A 19,220-nucleotide genomic window follows, 5' to 3' on the forward strand; every position below is an offset into this window, starting at 1 on the left:
TTCACTCCGTGGCTGAGTTAGTCGGTCTCAGGCGTAGATAGCAAGGTTTTTCTCCCCAGTAACTGCGGTTTTTTCGTCCAGCAAAACAGGCAAATCGACCATAGAACATACGGAATTTACAGACACAAATACGGGTTAATGTATTTAATTACGGGCAACCCTAAAATAATAATAATAATAATAAATCACCTCCAGGTCAAGAGGCAAGGCCTCCGTGATCACTTGCAGGGCGTAGGTGGAGATGGTGTTACAGGCACGTATCATGGTAAGAAAAACTGGTCGGTGAATAATATTGAGTTTCCTGCTATTTGTCGCTTTTGTTGCCTTGTTAAATCATTCACCTGAGGCGTATGTAGCTGCTGGAATGAAGACTGTTTTGTTGAGGAGGGCGAGAGTATCTCTTTAGGCCTAGTCCTAGTGGCTGATCCTCGCCACCATTGCTGCATATTTCTTCATCTTTGTTTGGATGTATTTTAGATGTGGTAGGAAAGATAGTTTATTGTCGAGAATGATTCCTAGGTGCTTTAGTTCCGTGACCAGTTTTATGGTTTTGTTGTTAATTTTAATTTGTGCTGGCCTTGTGGGCCTGCACAAATTAAAATGTTTAGGTAGGTGGTAGATGTCAGAGTGCCCCGCACATGGATGACTGGACCCAGAGTATCCCAGCAGAACATCGTCCAAAGCATGACACCGGTGCCACTGGCTTGCGTTCTTCCCACGGTGCATCAAAGCACCATCACTGGCCCAAGATACCATCATTCTTCTCCAAAAAGGAGAAGAATGATGGTATCTGGCTCGGGGCTCTGGGTGTGCCGGGCCCATGCTCACCAGATGTGAGGCCCCAGGGGTTCTTGATAAGACTATGCACATGAAGTGATATAAATGAAATTGAGAATGTTTGGTTGCAGGACAGATGTGCAGAAATTTGTGTTCAGGCAGCAGACAGTTGATTGTTGGAACAAAGTTCCACCTGGTGTTGTTGAAGTAGGTAGTTTGAATAAATTCAAGGAACACCTAGATAAACTGTTAGAGAGGATAGCCAGGTAAAATTGGAAATGTTAGTGTTTTTTTTTTGTTTTGTTTTTTTCTATTTTTGGCTGATGCTGTATAAGCTTGCTTTCTTGCATCTTTTACCACTATTAATGCTAATACTAATAGTAAACAACGCACATGTACCCGGCCGCCCAATGGTGCAACAAGAAACGTGATTCATCGGATCAAACGACCTCCTTCTAATCACTCAAGGTCCAGTTTTGATGCTTGCGTGCCCATTGTAGGTGCTGTTGCTGGTGAACCATGGCCACTGGGAGCGGCCTGCGGCTACGCAGCCCCATTTACAGCAAGGTTCGATGTGATGTTGTGACACGTTACTCCCGTCATCAGCATTCCAATTACCGGCGAGTTGCACCACACTCTCCCTTCTGTTGCCACGTACCATCCTGGTCAGCCTTTGCTCACCTCGAGCATCGATGAGCCGTGGTCGTCCAACACCCCGCCTGCCGTTCGTTGGTTTCCCTCCTCGGACCACTTTCGGTAGGTACTAATCACGGCTGACCGTTTGTTTGTTATTTGGTTTTTAGGAGCATTAGCAACTAAGGCCATATTGCTCCGGGATATGCGGTGGCCATTCCCTGACCTTCCCGCATCCTCCGTATTTAGTGGTGACGGGCTCGAACCGCGGTCTAATCAAGAAGCGTGTGCTACGCACTGCTGCTCCTTCCCACCTGGCCACGGAGACGCCTCGGCTGACCGTGAGCATCCCACCAGCTGTGCCGTTTCGGATATGTTCTGACCCAGTCGTCTGGCCATTATAATTTGGCCTTTTTCAAATTCGCTTAAGTTTTCTGTCTTTCCTATCAGAAGAACAAGAGTAACACTGATTAACGGAGCTCAACATCAGGTATTTTTAATACTTGGTCCTGACACGCGTACGCGCCGTAGTTTACCTGCAGTTGCTTCGATTTGCATAACGACTCGCTGGGCATAATGTTTTGGCTCATCGGTGAGTGTGTGTGTGTGTGTGTGTGCAAAAAATAGCTGATATCTTCATCTAATATTTTGAGAAGATCATTAAAGAAAATTTGATTTTCATTTTTTGTTCGTAAATTTTTATTTTTTTTATTTTTCATTTTATGAGGGTCCTTGGAGTGGCAGAATTTTGTCTAGCACCACTATGTAATTATTTATTATTATTATTATTATTAGCCATATGATGCAAGGAAGCCTGAGGCTTATGTCGCACCAGCCAAAAAAAAAAAAAAAAAATTTCTGAACTACCCCCAAGAGAGAGAGATAAAAGGGAATCACCAAAGAAGAGAAGAATTGTGATATCCAGCTCAGGACCCTAAGTGTGCCAAGCCCATACTCACCAGATGTGAGCCCCTGGGGTTAAATACTTTTAATGGCTTTATTAAAGATTGTGTTTGAGTTACATTTATCAAGATATTAAGCCTAATGTTATCAAGATATTAAGCCTAATGTTATCAAGATATTAAGCCTAATGTTATCAAAATCGGATAATCAGAATAACAAAAGCAGTTCAAGAATATCATTAATGTATTAGGTAACCTTTGGTCTTCACTCTCATGCTGTTTCTGCAGCGGACTTTAGACCTCCTCACCTTATCTAGAGGTGCTGCCATCTCTCTTGGCGTACTAAACGGTCTGCATTCGAAAAAATCTGTCTTCTTTGGACATTATCGCAAGAAGAAATCACGTGCTTTTATTTTTGCAATGTCTGGTCAAGGGGAAATTGGTAGGTTTTTAATTTGTCTTTTCCATTTTTTTTCATTCACTGCTTTTTTTAAAGTGAAATTTTTAAACAATAGCGTATGTATTATTCCAATTTGCTGCAATTTAAATATTTCTTCGCCTGTTGCATTGTTCAGCGAATATCAAAACAGTATTCAGATTATTGGATAATGAGCACGAGTATTTTCATACTTAAATTAAAAAGGAAAATGAGAAATCTTTTACACTCGGGAATAACTACGTATTGGCAAGAGCAGTAACCCTTTTTTATGGTTAGCAGAACTTGTAGTGTATTTTGTGGGAAAAAAAAAAAAAAAATAATAAAAAAAAAAAAAAAAAATATATATATATATATATATATATATACACACACATAATAATTAAGTCAAGAGGGAGAAGAAAAGGTAACAAGACTCATGTTACATTTTCTTCTCCCTCCCTGTTGATTTATTATTATTATTATTTATATGGTACAAGGAAGCCTGAGACTTATGCTGCACCAGCTCAGGACCCTGGGTTTGCCAAGCCCATACTCACCAGATGTGAGCCCCCGGGATTTAATTATTATGTTTAATTTATTATTTTCGATCAACAGGTTTGCCACGCTACTGGCATTAGTTTGATTTTATATTTAATATTAGTTATATTTTGGGCATCATGTAGAGGATCGTGCATTTTGCTCCCTTTGATGATTGCTTCATTTCTTAATTTTTTTTACTACAGTTTTCAACTCTTCTTTTACTACCTTTTTCAACTATTTCATTATTCTAATACACACAAATATTCAGGGTGTTTGAAAAGTGATTGTTAATAATTTAAAGGTGAACTGTACATACTACAATATGCAAAAAAAGCCTAGTAAACATGGGTCATTAAGTGAATCGTTTTCAAGGTATTGCACATTTCTAGTTGGGATCCACCACTGACAAGGTGAACTGTACAGAGTTGGGATCCACCACTGACTTGTTTGTTTCGGTTAGGTTATGCTCATTCTCTCCCTTTCCCTCTCTCTTGATGCTCTGAGACATAGCAGGCATACTAGTTCTTGTCAAAGGATAGTCAACATGGAAAGAGGTTACACAATGAAGAGTATGCGGACATGCACTTCAGGTATGGTAAAGCCAATGGCAGTGCACTTGAGGCTGCACGTTTGTACCAAGAAGCATTTCCCCACTTAAGGCAGGCCAACAGGCGCACATTCCTCAGGGTACATCAGTGCCTTAGAGAACCTGGCGCTTCAGACATGGAGTACGAGCAGGTAGGCCCAGAAGCATTACACCTGATGTTGAGGAAAGGGCGATAGAAAGAATAGAACAAAATCCATCCAGCAATTTTGACAAGGTGGGTTGCTCTGCAAGAGCGTGTACTGAGTCATAGCAATGTGTGGCGAATTTACATTGCCAATTACTGTACCCCTACCATATCCAGGTGTGTACAACATCTCAGCAATACAGACTACCTCCCCAGAGTGAACTTTTGCCAGTGGATGCAACAACAGTGTGTCCTTACCCCCAATTTTTAAACAACGTTTTATTTGCTGACGAAGCTGGGTTTACTCGTGATGGTATTTTCAATTTTCATAACTGTCACGTTTGGTCCGATGAAAATCCTAAAGCAATTCACAAGTAATGACATCAGCAACGTTTCTCGTTGAATGTCTGGACAGGACTACTAGGAGACCATCTAATTGGACCACACTTTCTTCCAAACAAGCTAACAGGAGAGCTGTACCTTCAGTTCCTGCAGAATGTTCTTCCAGACCTCCATGATGATGATAATGTTCCACTTCAGTAGCACCAGAACATGTGGTTTATGCATGATGGTGCACCCACACATTTTGCTCGACTTGTGACTCGGTATCTAACTAGCAGGCATGTTCAACAGTGGATAGGTAGAGGTGGGCCTGTAATGTGGCCTCCCAGATCACCAGACTTAAATCCTATGGATTTTTGTATCTGGGGTCATGTAAAAAGCTTGGTGTAGACTTCTGACATTAACACAGTTGAGGAATTGCAGCACTGGGTTGAAGGAGCCTTTCAACCCTACAGAATTCCTCATGCCTGTTCAGTTTGTCAGCTGTCTCATCACGATCATCAACAATCAAACCTTTGATATCAAGTGGACTAACCTGATTCATCCCCTTGTTTCTAGAGTTTATATAAGTAAAGAAGTCTTTGCTGTTTTCCTTTGCATGTTTTGCCAAAGATTTAGCATTAGTAGAGACATATGATGCAAGAAAGCCAGCTTATATAGCATCAAAAAAAAAACCCCCCAAAAAAAAAAAAAACCCCTTCCCATTTCATCCATCCATTTGCTCCAAAAGTTTGTCTACTTCTTCTTTAAATTTATTTAAGCTATCAACTTCCACAGTGACAGATGGAAGTTTGTTCCAGCAACCAACTATCCACTGACTAAAGGCAAATTTCTGCACATCTATTCAACAACTGACTTTATTCAATATCAGTTTATGCCCCCTCAGGTTTGTAATCTGAACAAGAGGAAGAATCCCATCGGCATTGAGCCTGCTCAATCCATTCAAGGCCTTATTATTATTATTAGCCATATGGTGCAAGGAAGCCTGAGGCTTATGCTGCACCAGCCAAAAAACAATTCCTGCATAACCCTGAGAGAGCGAGTAGAAGGGAACCACCAAGAAAGCAAGAAGAAAAGAAAGATGATATCCAGCTCAGGACCTTGGGTTTGCCAAACCCATATTCACCAGACACTTCAATCAGATCACCTCATAGGTGCCTAGTCTCCAGATGCTTCAATTTGCAGAACTTACTTTCTTCGTAAGAGCACCCCTTTGTTCCCCCTCACCAGTCTTGTTGCACTTCTCTGTACTCCTTCTAGCAACTCTACATCCTTCCTACAATGAGGCTTCCATACCTGTACACAGTACTCAAGGTGTGGCCTGACCATTACCTTATACAAGGGGATAATCACCTCCTTATACCTTCTAGCAAAATCCTGTATACCATTGACAAGACCCCAAGAGCTACTCTGGCAGCCTGTCTGCACTTTCATATCGGACTGCACAATTACCCACAAACTTCATATCGGACTGCACAATTACCCACAGATCTCTTTCATTGTTCGCTACCCTGAGTGTAACACCATCCAGTTGGTACATTTCTCTGAGGTTACTGCTACCCATATGCAGTACTTTGCATTTGTCAATTTTAAACTTCAGTTACCACTTCTCAGCACATGCCCAACTTTTCCAGATACTGTTGCAGCAGCATACTGTTATTAACAACGCTGCCAACCTTTGTATCATCTGCAAACTTTGACATTAAGCTTGATATGCCTTTATCAATATCATTGATAAATATACAAAACAACAATGGGCCCAACACCGAACCTTGGGATACACTACTAATAACATTAGTCCACGAAGAGCAGTGTCCATTGATTATCACTCTCTGCTGTCTCCCACTCCGCCATCCCTTTATCCCTTGTAGCAACTTGCCCTTAATGCCATACTGCTCTAATTTGCATAGTAGTCTTCCCTGTGCAACAGTATCAAAGGCTTTCCTGAAATCCAAGTATCTGCTATCAAAATTATTTTTGCCTCCAATTCCTTTGTGATCACGTCATAGTATCCAATCAAATTGGTCAGACAAGACTTCCCCTTAACAAACCCATGCTGTGTCTGAATTATTACTGCAGTCTTGTCTAGATTATCCTGCAATACTTCTTTAACCAGTGACTCCATTATTTTCCCTGTAACAGAATTCACACTAACATGTCTGTATTTAATCATGTCACCCTTTGTCAATTGGAGATACATTTGCACATCTCCAGTTGGTGGGGACTTCCCCTGAGTCCAAGGATGCTCTCATAATTATGGCTAAGGGTTTGCTTAGCTCCTTTGCCGCCTCCTTTAATATAAGTGGATAGGTGCTTTTCTTATGTTTAACTTCAACAATTTCTCCTCCACTTTGCTTCCTATTTTTATAAAATCAATTAAATCCATGGAAAATGCCAGCTGTTTGATAAACATCTGGCATTTTCCTCCCTTAACTCCTCGGGTGAATGTAGATGCAAAATACTCATTGTTTGCTGGCTATCTGAGCAGGGTCATCAACAGTTGAACCATCAACATCAAGTGGACCAATCTGATTCATTCCCTTCATTTTAGAGTTTATATAAGTAAAGAAGTCTGCTGTTTTTCTTTGCATCCTTTGCCAAAGAGTTTTCATAATCTGCCTTCACTTCCCTAACCTCCTTTGTGACTTGATTAGAGACTAACTTATGTGTAGCATAGACTTCTGTGTTACCTGAAAATTAATATGCACCCCATGCATTTTTCTTCTTTGCTAAGAGTCTCATTAGTTCATCTGACATCCGTTTGGGCCTAAGATTATTTCTCTGAATGCTTCCCATTTAGAATTTGCAGTTGGTCCTACTGTATAGAATTTAAAAAATCTCTGAGACCACTGTAGTGCCCTTTGCAAAAGCAAAAAGCCTTCCCTTTACTCCTGATGCTAGTTATCTTTGAGTAAATCCCACATAAGTACACTGTGATCATTACCACCTATTGGCTCCTTTATCTGTAAATTCTTAATGCATGAATAATCACTGCTGATAATCAGATCAAGAGTGTTTCTCCTTCTGGTTGCCTCTCTAAAATTCTGCTGTATAAAACAATCATCCAATAAATCCAACAATCATCCAATCAATCCACAAAAGCCTTGCTAGTGTGTGAGTGACCAGCCCACAAGTTCCAGTCAATATCTGGGAAGTTAAATTCCCCTATATTTATATATAGATTTGTCGTAATTTGCCTTTGTTTGCCTAACCACCTTTGTGACTTGATTACAGACTAGCTTATAGCTAGCATAGGTTTCTGTGTCTCCAGATAATGAATAAATTCAATTATGTAATAATAGGTAATAATAACATAGATGCACTAAACAATGTTATTGATTAAATCTCACGTTGTTTAGACTTTTCTGCCATAAAATTTTATCAATCTAAACTAAAATTGTATCAGTCCAAATTTTGAAAAGGCTAAGAGTAGATAACTTGCTTTAGGTGTTAGGTGCCAAGGGGGAGATGTCTTTGTGCGCGCACGATGTAATGAGTTGGAGAAATGAGGCGACAACTCAGCGTTGTTATGGGCATATATGAGAGCTTGAAGGACAGGGTGGATGCCCTCGAAGGATCTAAATTGAGGGCCCATCAAGCTCTCAGCTGCCTACATCAACACCGAGCTTGCACTTGATCATCACTCAACACAGCGGTAGCCCCCGAGGTAGAATGCACTGGTCCAATAGGAACTAGTAGTTCTTGGTGACACTATTGTCAGGGAAATGCATGGTATGTAAAAAGGATAGGTGGAACAGGACCAGGGGTATGTCTGCCAGGGATAAAGGTTGATGACGTTGTAGAGCAGATATCATCTTTTAAGGGTACAAAGGGTGATATTGTTGTACACGTTGGCACTAATAATATTAAGAGTAGGAGACTAGCAGAATCACATAACAAGTACAGGTCACTGTTGAAAAAAAGCCATGAATTAGGTTTGAATTTGAAAGTGTCTGCAATTCTGCCCAGACATAATAGGAGGGAGTACATGATGAGAGCCTTGTCAATCAATTCGGCCCTGCAAAGATTGTGCAAGGCTCAAGGGGTAGAATTTTTTTCGGCCTGGTCTGTACTTTTTAACAGGAGAGACTGCTTCTACAGGGATGGGATACACTTAAATAGAAGGGATGCAAGAATATTTGCTGATTCTATCGAGGCAGCATTAGGTGGGTCCAACAGTGTTAGGTGATGTTTCCGAGGCAGTATTAGTAGATAAAGACTTAGAAAGTGATTCTTGCACTGCTTCTATTGGAATGAGCAGCAGCCTGGAAAACAAGATGCAGGGTATTTCAGTGACTGCTGGGAGTCATTGCGGTACAAGTAAACACATGGGTTGTGTTAGGGTAGCTAAGAATAGGAACAGGTGCATGTATATTTGCATGTACACCAGTGCTAGGAGTTTGGTAAATAAATTTGATGAATTTGAGGTATTGCTCAGAACATCAAAGGCAGATATTGTTGGGATATCAGAGACGTGGTGTCACACATATATAAGGAATGCAGAGCTGGAATTTGGAGAGTACAATGTGTACAGAAAGGATAGACAAGATAGGAAGGGAGGAGGGGTTACACTATTAGTTAAGAAACACAAAATCTAAGGAAGTGAAGCCATTTGACATCACTGGATTCAAATAGTGCAGTGTCGAGTCAGTTTGGTGAGACATAACATTGGCAGATCAAAATTGAGAGTAGGAGTGTGTTATAGCCCTAATGACTCTGATGAGTATAATAAAGAACTATACAGGGAAATAGTGGGCCAGTAAATCAGAGAGAATTATAATGGAGGATTTTAATTTCCCAGATATTGACTGGAATTTGTGGGTTGGTCACTCACACACTAGCAAGGCTTTTGTGGATTTATTGGATGATTGTTTTCTACATTAGCATGTTCGAGAGGCAACTAGAGGGAGTAATACTCTTGATCTGATTATCAGTAGTGATTCTTCATGCATTAAGAATCTGCAGATAAAGGAACCACTAGGTGGCAGTGATCACAGTGTGCAGAAGTGGGATTTACTCAAAGAGGTAACTACCATCAGAGGTAAAGGGAAGGGTTTTTGCTTTCATAAAGGTGACTATGGTGGTCTGAGACAGTATTTAAATTCTATACAGTGGGACCAACTGATGATGTTATCAACAGCAAATTCAAAATGGGAAGCATTCAAAGAATTTATCTTGGAAGCTACTAGGCTCTATATACCAACTAAGAAATATTGTTCAAGGTTTAGGCCTAAATGCATGTCAGAAGAACTAATGAGACATGTGGCAGAAAAGAAAAATGCATGGGATACATATAAATTAATGGGTGACATGGAAGCCTATGATAGATATAAGCTGGTCTGTAACCAAGTCACACAGGAGATTAGGCAGGCAAAGGCTGATTATGAGAAATCCTTGGCAAAGGATGCAAAGAAAAACAACAAAGAGTTCTTTACCTATGTAAACTCTAGAAGGAAAGGAATGAATCAGATTGGCCCACTGGATATTGATGGTTCAACTGTTGGTGATCCTGCTCAGGGGGCTAACAAACAATGAGTATTTTGCATCTACATTCACCATGAGGAGTTATTCAGGGAGGGGAATGCCAGAGGTGAGTTAAACTCTAGCAGTGAGCTGGATGATTTTGTAATAACTGAGAGGAAAGTGGAGGAGAAATTGTTGAATATAAACATAAAAAAGGCACCCAGGGTGCCCGGGATCTATCCAGTTATATTAAAGGAGGCAGCAAAAGAAGTAAGCAAACCCTTAGCCATAATTATGAGAGCTCCTTTGGACTCAGGGGAAGTACCCATGGACTGGAGATGTGCAAATTTGATCCCAATTCACAAAGGAGGGTCAAAGGGCAAACCAAGTAATTATAGACCTGTTAGTTTAACCTTTTGTTCCAGGAAAATTAATGGAGGCACTGATTAAAGAAGAACTGCAGGATCATCTAGACAAGACTTCAGTTATAGTCCAGACACAGCATGGTTTTGTTAAGGGAAAGTCTTGCCTGACCAATTTCATTGGATACTATGATGTGGTCACAAAGGAACTGGATACAGGGTATAACTTTGATATCATATATTTGGATCTTAGAAAGGCTTTTGATACTGTTGCACATGGAAGACTGCTGCACAAATTGGAGCAGTGTGACATTGGAGGCAAATTGCTGCTATGGATAAAGGGATGGTTGAGTGGGAGAAGACAGAGAGTGGTAATCAATGGAGACTGCTCACTAATATTATTAGTGGAGTCCCTCAGGTTTCAGTATTTGGTCCATTGTTGTTTTCTGTATTTATAAATGATATTGTTGATGGTATATTAAGCTTGATGTTATGATTTTGCAGACAATCCAAGTTTGCAGTTGATACGAAGGTTGGCAGGGTTGTTAAGGACACTAATGACAGTACTCTGCTGCAACATGATCTAGAAAAGTTGAGTAGATGGGCCGAGAGGTGGCAAATGAAGTTTAACATTGACAAATGTAAAGTACTACATATGGGAAGCAGCAACCTCAGTGTGACGTATCAACTCTGTGGTACTATACGTACAGTGGTAGAGAATGAAAAGGACCTGGGGGTAATTGTGCAGGTAGATATATAGTTTCCTGAGCAGTGCAGATGGTCTGCAAGAGTAGCTCATAGTGTCTTGTCGATGATATACAGGAATTTTTCTAGAAGGGATAAGGATGTGATTATCCCCTTATATAAGGCAATGGTTAGGCCACACCTTGAGTACTGTATATAGGTGTGGAGGCCTCATTTTAAGAAGGATGTAGAGCTGTTGGAATGAGTACAGAGAAGGGCAACAAGATTAGTGAATGGAACAGAGGGTTGCTCTTATGAAGAAAGGCTTAAATTTTGCAAATTACAGTGTCTGGAGACTAGGCATCTGCAAGGTGATCTGATTAAGTTGTATAAAGCCTTGAACAGTTTGAACATGCTCAATGCTGATGGAATTCTTCCTCTTTCTCAGAATAATCATTTGATTTGGCATAAATTCAAATTGAGCAAAGACATATGTAGGATAGATGTGCAGAAGTTTGCCTTTAGCTAGCGGGTGGTTGGTTGGTGGAACAGACTTCCATCCTTTGTTGTGAAGTTGATAGCTTAAATAAATTTAAGGCTGAGCTTGACAGGTACTTGGAATGAACGGATGGGTGAAATGGGAGCGTTTTTTGTTTGGCTGATGCTGCATAAGCTTGCTTTCTTGCATCATATGCCTCTGCAAATGCGTCTTGTCTGAATGGTAGGCAAGAATTCTGGTCTGTTGACAAAGGTATTGGCAGTAACCTGTATCTCTGTATACTGCCACCTCTACTACTATCACCTAATGGTTCTACATCTATAGCTGAAGATAAAGCCAACTTATGAGCGTTATATGTTTGATGCTGTATTTCGTTGATCTGAGGCAGATTGAGTAGGGTTTCTCCCATAATTTATTCTGGACTCTTTAGACTGTATGACATTCAAGTTGACTTGTGAACATGCACTTGTAAAGACATAATACACTTATATAAATACAGTCGGACCTCTCTTTAATGAACTTTCATATAGCGAATATTTCTGCGTAGGAAACTTTTTTGATTTCACCTTGGCCATTACATTGAAAATAGTTTCTGTATAACAGAGAAAACTTCCATATAGCGAACTGATTTTGAGAGACCTGGGTACGCATTGTTCGCATCTCTGGCCTTTAGGCAATAGAGCTGATGCTGTAGAAAGCATGAATTAAGAGCTAAAAGGATTAAGAATTAATCACTTTAGCTTTTAGTAGCTAATGGGTTTAAATCTTGAGCATTCCACAATTTAGTAAAACCATTATTGTACTGAGAAGTTGTGCTGTTCAGCTTCTATATATATATATATATGTGTGTGTTGTCTACAGTTATTGGCAAAGATTAAGGCACATTCCTGACACAGACATTGGCTCTTGTCAGCCTGTTTTCTATTGTAAGCGCCCTATTAAAGAATTAGGAGAGAGTGATTTTCCTTTATCCTGGAAGTTCATTTATTGTTTTGCAGAAATAATAAGTCATCCACACTTTCACTAAATTTCATCTGTCTCTGTATGGTAGGTACAAGTGGTCCCTAAATCAGTTTTGTTTTAGCTGCTATGCAAGTAACCTTACAATGTCTAAGAGAAAGTCCTTGAGTGTAGTGGAAGTGCTCAATAGTGTAGACTGGGGTGTTAAAAAAAAATATTGCTTTAAAATTTGGTATCCCTGCCAGTAGTGACACGGTTTTTCAGAATGTCAACCATTCTGGAAAAACTGTGTTTGTTTCGATTCTGAAACTGTTTGAGGAAACGGAGCCCAGTCCGAAGCATACGAAATTATGCCTGTATGAGTATATAGATGAAGCAGTTTTTAAGTGGGTGAAGTTGATTCTAGACCACAAATGCCGATGTCATGGCCATTAATAAAAGAAAAGGCTATGGAGTAATCATCTTTTCTGGGGCATAAAACATACCAAGCCAATTCTGGTTGGCTGGACAAATTTAAAAAGCGCCATTGCTTACTCAACAAAGTTATTTCTGGTGAAAGCAGGGTTGCAATTGAAGACGTCTGTAACCATTGAAAGGAAACAGTTTTGAAAAAAAATTGTGGAGGACTACAAGCCCAAAGACATATTCAACATTGGTGAAATCTATTTTTTAAATGTTTGCCAAACAAGATTGCCAAAAAAGTTTGCCAAACTTTTAAAGGTGATAAATGTGTAGGTGGTAAAAATAGTAAGGAGAGAATTATTAGTCTTGGTTGGTGCAAATATGATTAGTAATGAAAAACTAAAGCTTTTGGTAATAGGCAAAAGTAAGCAATTCTGTTTCAAAGGAGTAAAGTTATTAGAGTTGGATTACAACTACAACAAAAAAGCTTGAATGACAAGTGAAATTTTTGAACAGCAGATTTTAAATTTTGATAGAAAGATCACAAAATAAAACAGAAAAGTTGCTTTGATTGTAGACAACTGTCCACTTTCACTCGGTAATTTCAAAACTTACAGGTGCAAAGCTTGTTTTCTTCTCTCCGAATACCTCATCTAAACTGCAGCCAATAGACAAAGGCATTATCAAGAATTTGAAAATGAACTACCGAAGGCGCATACTGAAAAACATTATAGTGAGAATAGAAACCAACCAACCTATAGATTCTGTTATAGATTTGAGGATGGGCATATCATAGTTGTCAAAAAGTGTGGAGTCAAGATATGATGGAAACAACAATTAAGAATTGTTTCACAAAAGCAGGTTTTGATAAAACACCAATTAACAGCAATGAGAGGGACGAACTGCTATAAGACATTGAGCAATCTTGGGAAGAACTCCAAGCAAGAGGTTTGATCAGTGGAGAAATTGTTCTTGAAGAATCTTTAGCCATTGATAACGATGTCATATTAGTTGAATATCCGATTGACTCCAACATTTTGGAGAGTAGTCAAAGAACTAGTGACAATATCGATGATGAGTTGGATAAAAATGAAGGCAATGAGTGCAATATTAAGCCTTTTAAACATGAAATGTTGGCAGCATTTGAAACTTTGCGTCGAGGCCTTCAGTGTGAAGAAAATGTGCCAGAAAATATATTTGAGTGCTTAAACAAACAAACATTTTTATGAATGATGTACAGTAAAATCCAGTGTACAACAAAACCAAATATTTTGCGACATAATTCTCACTTATTTCTGATTTATTTCCCATGTTTTACTGTTTTTCTGAAAGTTGAATTACAATATTTTTCATTGCTGAAAAGGTCATATTTCTTTATAATGAAATTTCTTAAAGAATTTCTTTATAACAAATTCATTAAAGAATTTTTTCAAGTGATCGATCAATTTCGTTATATGGAGGTCCAACTGTATACAAATAATACACTTACACAGAGTTATGTTTGAGAGCTGTTATCGTAATTATTTATTTATATATAATTTGTCTAACTGTGGTATATTGATGACATTGGTAAATATACTCCACTCACTGCCCTCTGTGGTCTTCTGACAGAAGGATGTTAGAAGAATTCTCAACAATTTTCTATACCAAGAAATGATGCCATTTTTCCTCTTGTTGTCAAAACCTGTTCTCCAAAGCTTGTTCCTGTTTTGCCAATTTTCACACTTTCTTATTTTACTGGAGTTTTTCCTTCATGAAAATTTGCTCACATCAAGCCAGTTCCTAAAAGAGGATGAAAAATCCCCCCCCCCCATCCATTACACTTACCTGTACTTTATAAAATAAGTGAGAAATCTGTCAACTGCCAACTGTTAAACTATCTCAAAACTGTGGTGTAACTAGAAAAAGTGGGCCCCAATGCAAAGTTTAGTGTGGGCCTCCTGAAAATATTTGTTTTGATAAAAATAAAAAATTAATAATACAATGGTAAACGTGAATTTAAAATCTTTATCAATACAATATAAAAATAAAAATAATGTTAAATTCTGTAAATATAAAAATGAAAAATAAATTCCGAAAATTAAATGGAAAACATGAATCCCCTACCTTACTACGCGGGAGAAGGATGGGAGAGGGGTGCTAGAGTTCAGAGTTGCATTGCTTTCTACGATGGCTGAATCAGTTTCTATGAAACAGGAACTGCAAAGTAGCCAGGAACTCTTTTGACATATAAACTATGGGGGGGGGGAGTCCCCACAGGCCCAACTGCATGGTTCTCCCCCAGTAATACTCAGAAATATTATAGATGCAATAGTAATAATATACTCCATAATAATGACCCCCAATAAGTGGCCCCTATTTGACTTCGACCCCCCTGCAGTCAAAAATCCTTAACAATTGCAGCAGCAACTATGCTAATACCATTTCACCTCTATTCAGTTTCGCTTGTGCTGTGCAGCTAGCTAACAATTATTGTTAGCTAGCAATGTATTTGCATGTTGAACAAAAGCCGAGAATTAGGGTTGAATTTGAAAGTATCTGCAATTCTGCCCAGACACGATAGGAGGGAGTATATGATGAGAGGATTGTCGATCAATTCGGCCCTGGAAAGATTGTGCAAGGCTCAAGGGGTAGAATTTTTTTCAGCCTGGACTGTACTTGTTAACAGGAGAGATTACTTCTACAGGGATGGGATACACTTAAATAGAAAGGGTGCAAGAATATTTGCTGATGCTCTCGAGGCAGTATTAGGTGGGTCGGAAAACTGCTAGCTTGGGGGGAGACAAAAACCAATAGATTGACAGTAGCCACTGGCAGAGGTGAAAGAGATTCTTGCACTGCTTCTATTAGAATGAGCAGAAGCCTGAAAAACAAGATGCATGATATTTCAGTGACTGCTGGGAGCCATTGCGGTACAAGTAAACACATGGGTTGTGTTAGGGTAGCTAAGAATAGAAACAGGTGCAGGTATACTTGCATGTACACCAATGCTAGGAGTTTAGTAAATAAATTTGATGAATTTGAGGTATTGCTCAAAACATCAAAGGCAGATATTGTTGGGATATCAGAGACGTGGTGTCACACAGATATAAGGGATGCAGAACTGGAATTTGGGGAGTACGTCTACAGAAAGGATAGACAGGATAGGAAGGGGGAGGGGTTACACTATTAGTTAAGAAACACATAAAAACCAAGGAAGTGAAGCCGGTCGACATCGCTGGACAGTGCAGTGTTGAGTCAGTTTGGTGTGACATAAGCATTGGGAGATCAAAATTGAGAGTAGGAGTGTGCGATAGGCCTAATGACTCTGATGAGTATAATAAGAAACTGTACAGGGAAATAGAGTGGGCCAGTAAATCAGAGAGTCTTATAATGGGAGATTTTAATTTCCCAGATATTGACTGGAATTTGGGGGCTGGTCACTCACACACTAGCAGGGCTTTTGTGGATTTATTGGATGATTGTTTTCTACATTAGCATGTTCGGGAGGCAATTAGAGGGAGTAATACTCTTGATTTGATTATCAGCAGTGATTCTTCATGCATTAAGAATCTGCAGATAAATGAACCACTAGGTGGCAGTGATCACAGTGTGCTGAAGTGGGATTTACTCAAAGAGGTAACTACCATTAGGGGTAAAGGGAAGGGTTATTGCTTCCGTAAAGGCGACTACGATGGACTGAGACAGTATTTAAATTCTATACAGCGGGACCAACTGATGATGTTACCAACAGCAAATTCAAAATGGGAAGCATTCAAAGAACTTATCTTGGAAGCCACTAGGCTTTACATACCAACTAAGAAATATTGTTCAAGGTTTAGGCCAAAATGGATGTCAGATGAACTAATGAGGCATATGGCAGAGAAGAAAAATGCATGGGATACTTACAAATTAACACATGACACAGAAGCCTATGATAGATACAAGTTGATATGCAACCAAGTTACAAAGGAGGTTAGGCAGGCGAAGGCAGATTACGAGAAATCCTTGGCAAGGGATGCAAAGAAAAACAGCAAAGAGTTCTTTACTTATGTAAACTCTAGAAGGGAGGGGATGAATCAGATTGGTCCACTTGATATTGATGGGTCAACTGTTGATGATCCTGCTCAGGTAGCTAACAAACTAAATGAATATTTTGCATTGACATTCACACATGAGAAGTTATTCAGCGAGGGGAATGCCAGAGGTGTATTCAACTCTAGCAGTAAGCTACAGAATCTTGAAATAACTGGGAGTAAAGTGGAGGAGAAACTGTTGAAGATAAACACAAGAAAGGCACCCAGGGTGGATGGGATCTATCCAGTTATATTAAAGGAGGCAGCAAAGGAAGTAAGCAAACCCTTAGCCATAATTATGAGAGCTTCCTTGGACTCAGAGGAGGTACCCATAGACTGGAAATGTGCAAATGTGACCCCAATTCACAAAGGAGGATCAAAAGCTGACACAAGTAATTATAGACCTGTGAGCTTAACTTCTGTTCCAGGAAAATTAATGGAGGCACTGGTTAAAGAAGCACTGCAGGATCATTTAGACAAGACTTCAGTTATAGCTCGGACACAGCATGGTTTTGTTAAGGGGGAGTCTTGCCTGACCAATTTGATTGGATACTATGATGCAGTCACAAAAGAACTGGATGCAGGGAATAGCTTTGATATTATATACTTGGATCTTAGAAAGGCTTTTGATACTGTTGCACATGGAAGACTGCTACACAAATTGGAGCAGTGTGACATTGGAGGCAAATTTCTGCTATGGATAAAGGGGTGGTTGAGGGGGAGAAGAAAGAGAGTGGTAATCAATGGACACTGCTCATCGTGGACTAATGTTATTAGTGGAGTCCCTCAGGGCTCAGTGTTGGGTCCATTATTGTTTTCTGTATTTATAAATGATATTGATGATGTTATATCAAGCTTAATGTCCAAGTTTGCAGATGATACAAATATTGGCAGGGTTGTCAAGGACACTACTGACACTATGCTGCTGCAACAGGATCTGGAAAGGTTGAGCAGATGGGCTGAGAGGTGGCAAATGAAGTTTAACATTGACAAATGTAAAGTACTACACATGGGAAACAGCAACCCCAGAGCAACGTATCAACTCTGTGGTACTACACTGACAGTGGTAGAGAATGAAAGGGACTTGGGGGTGGTTGTACAGGCAGATATCAAGTTCTCTGAGCAGTGCAGACGGGCTGCAAGAGTAGCTCATGGAGTATTGTCAATGATATACAGGAATTTTTCCAGCAGGGATAAGGAGGTGATTATTCCCTTGTATAAGGCAATGGTCAGGCCAAACCTAGAGTACTGTATACAGGTCTGGAGGCCTCATTTCAAGAAGGATGTAGAGCTGCTGAAACGAGTACAGAGAAGGGCAACAAGATTGGTGAATGGAACAAAGGGGTGCTCTTACGAAGAAAGGCTTAAGTTTTGCAAATTACAGTGTCTGGAGACTAGGCACCAGTGAGGTGATCTGATAGAGGTGTATAAAGCCTTGAATGGTTTGAGCATGCTCAATGCTGATGGGATTCTTCCTCTAGCTCAGAATAATCACCTGAGAGGGCATAAATTCAAATTGAGGAAAGACAGATGTAGGATAGACGTGTGGAAATTTGCCTTTAGCCAGCGGGTGGTTGGTTGGTGGAACAGACTTCCATCCCTTGTAGTGGAGGTTGATAGCCTAAATAAGTTTAAGGCTCAGCTGGACAGGTATTTTGAACGAACAGAGAGGTGAAGTGGAAGTTGGTTTTTTTTTTTTTTTGGCTGATGCTGCATAAGCTTGCTTTCTTGCATCAAATGCCTCTACTAATGCTAATGTAATTGTTAGTTAACAATTACATGCTTTGTGTGAAAAAATTGTTTGTAAGCATAGTAAATTTTATCATAAACATAACTAAAAAACTTACATTTTTACTCAATTAAATTTTTTTCTGTTTCGGGCAGAAGGGCAGTGGGAACCCTTTCGGCATGGGCCCAATGCACCGCATTGGCATAGTTATGCCACTGTCTCAAAATCTTTCATCTGATCAGTGATTGCCAGTATGGTTTCCATCTATTGTCCTTATTGAAGAATAAATTGTCATTGTCAAACAGTTTTTTAACACAGTGAGGTTCAACCACATACATCAAATATTGCACTACATGTTATCAGTGAGCATTCTAATTGCTGACTATATTTTTTTGCATATATGGATGATTCTGTTCAGTGTACTCCAGATTGGGACATCTGTGTGATTTCTTCTTATGAAGTTTTCTTAAGGCTGCTGTTTTTATATTGGTGCCTCCGTAGCCAGGTGGGCAGGAGCAGCAGTGCGTAGCACACGCTTCTTGATTAGACCGAGGTTCGAGCCTGTGACCACCAAATATGGAGGATGTGGAAAGGTCAGGAAATGACCACCGCATATCCCCGGAGCAATATGGCCTTTGTTGCTAATGCTCCTAAAAACCAAATAACAACAACAGCAGCTGTTTCTATAAACAGCAGCCTTAAGAAACATACGACATGTTCTTC

At 39.7% G+C, this 19,220-nt stretch overlaps 1 protein-coding gene across 2 annotated transcripts in view; it reads left to right on the forward strand.

The window, feature by feature from the left end:
* The first annotated feature begins 2,532 nt into the window (after window positions 1-2,532).
* Window positions 2,533-19,220, forward strand: part of LOC150090813 (bifunctional purine biosynthesis protein ATIC) — a 343,962-nt gene continuing 327,274 nt past the window's right edge. The window contains exon 1 of one of the 2 annotated variants that reach the window (XM_090372983.1): window positions 2,533-2,754. In XM_090372983.1, the coding sequence (XP_090229109.1) occupies window positions 2,586-2,754 (169 nt within the window). In that variant the 5' untranslated portion in view covers window positions 2,533-2,585. The remainder of the gene's footprint in view (window positions 2,755-19,220) is intronic. The other variant, XM_090372991.1, reaches the window with a different exon arrangement.

The sequence above is a fragment of the Mastigoproctus giganteus genome, chromosome 1, assembly GCF_048544385.1.
Source record: "Mastigoproctus giganteus isolate SK-2022 chromosome 1, ASM4854438v1, whole genome shotgun sequence".
Classification (NCBI taxonomy): domain Eukaryota; kingdom Metazoa; phylum Arthropoda; class Arachnida; order Uropygi; family Thelyphonidae; genus Mastigoproctus; species Mastigoproctus giganteus.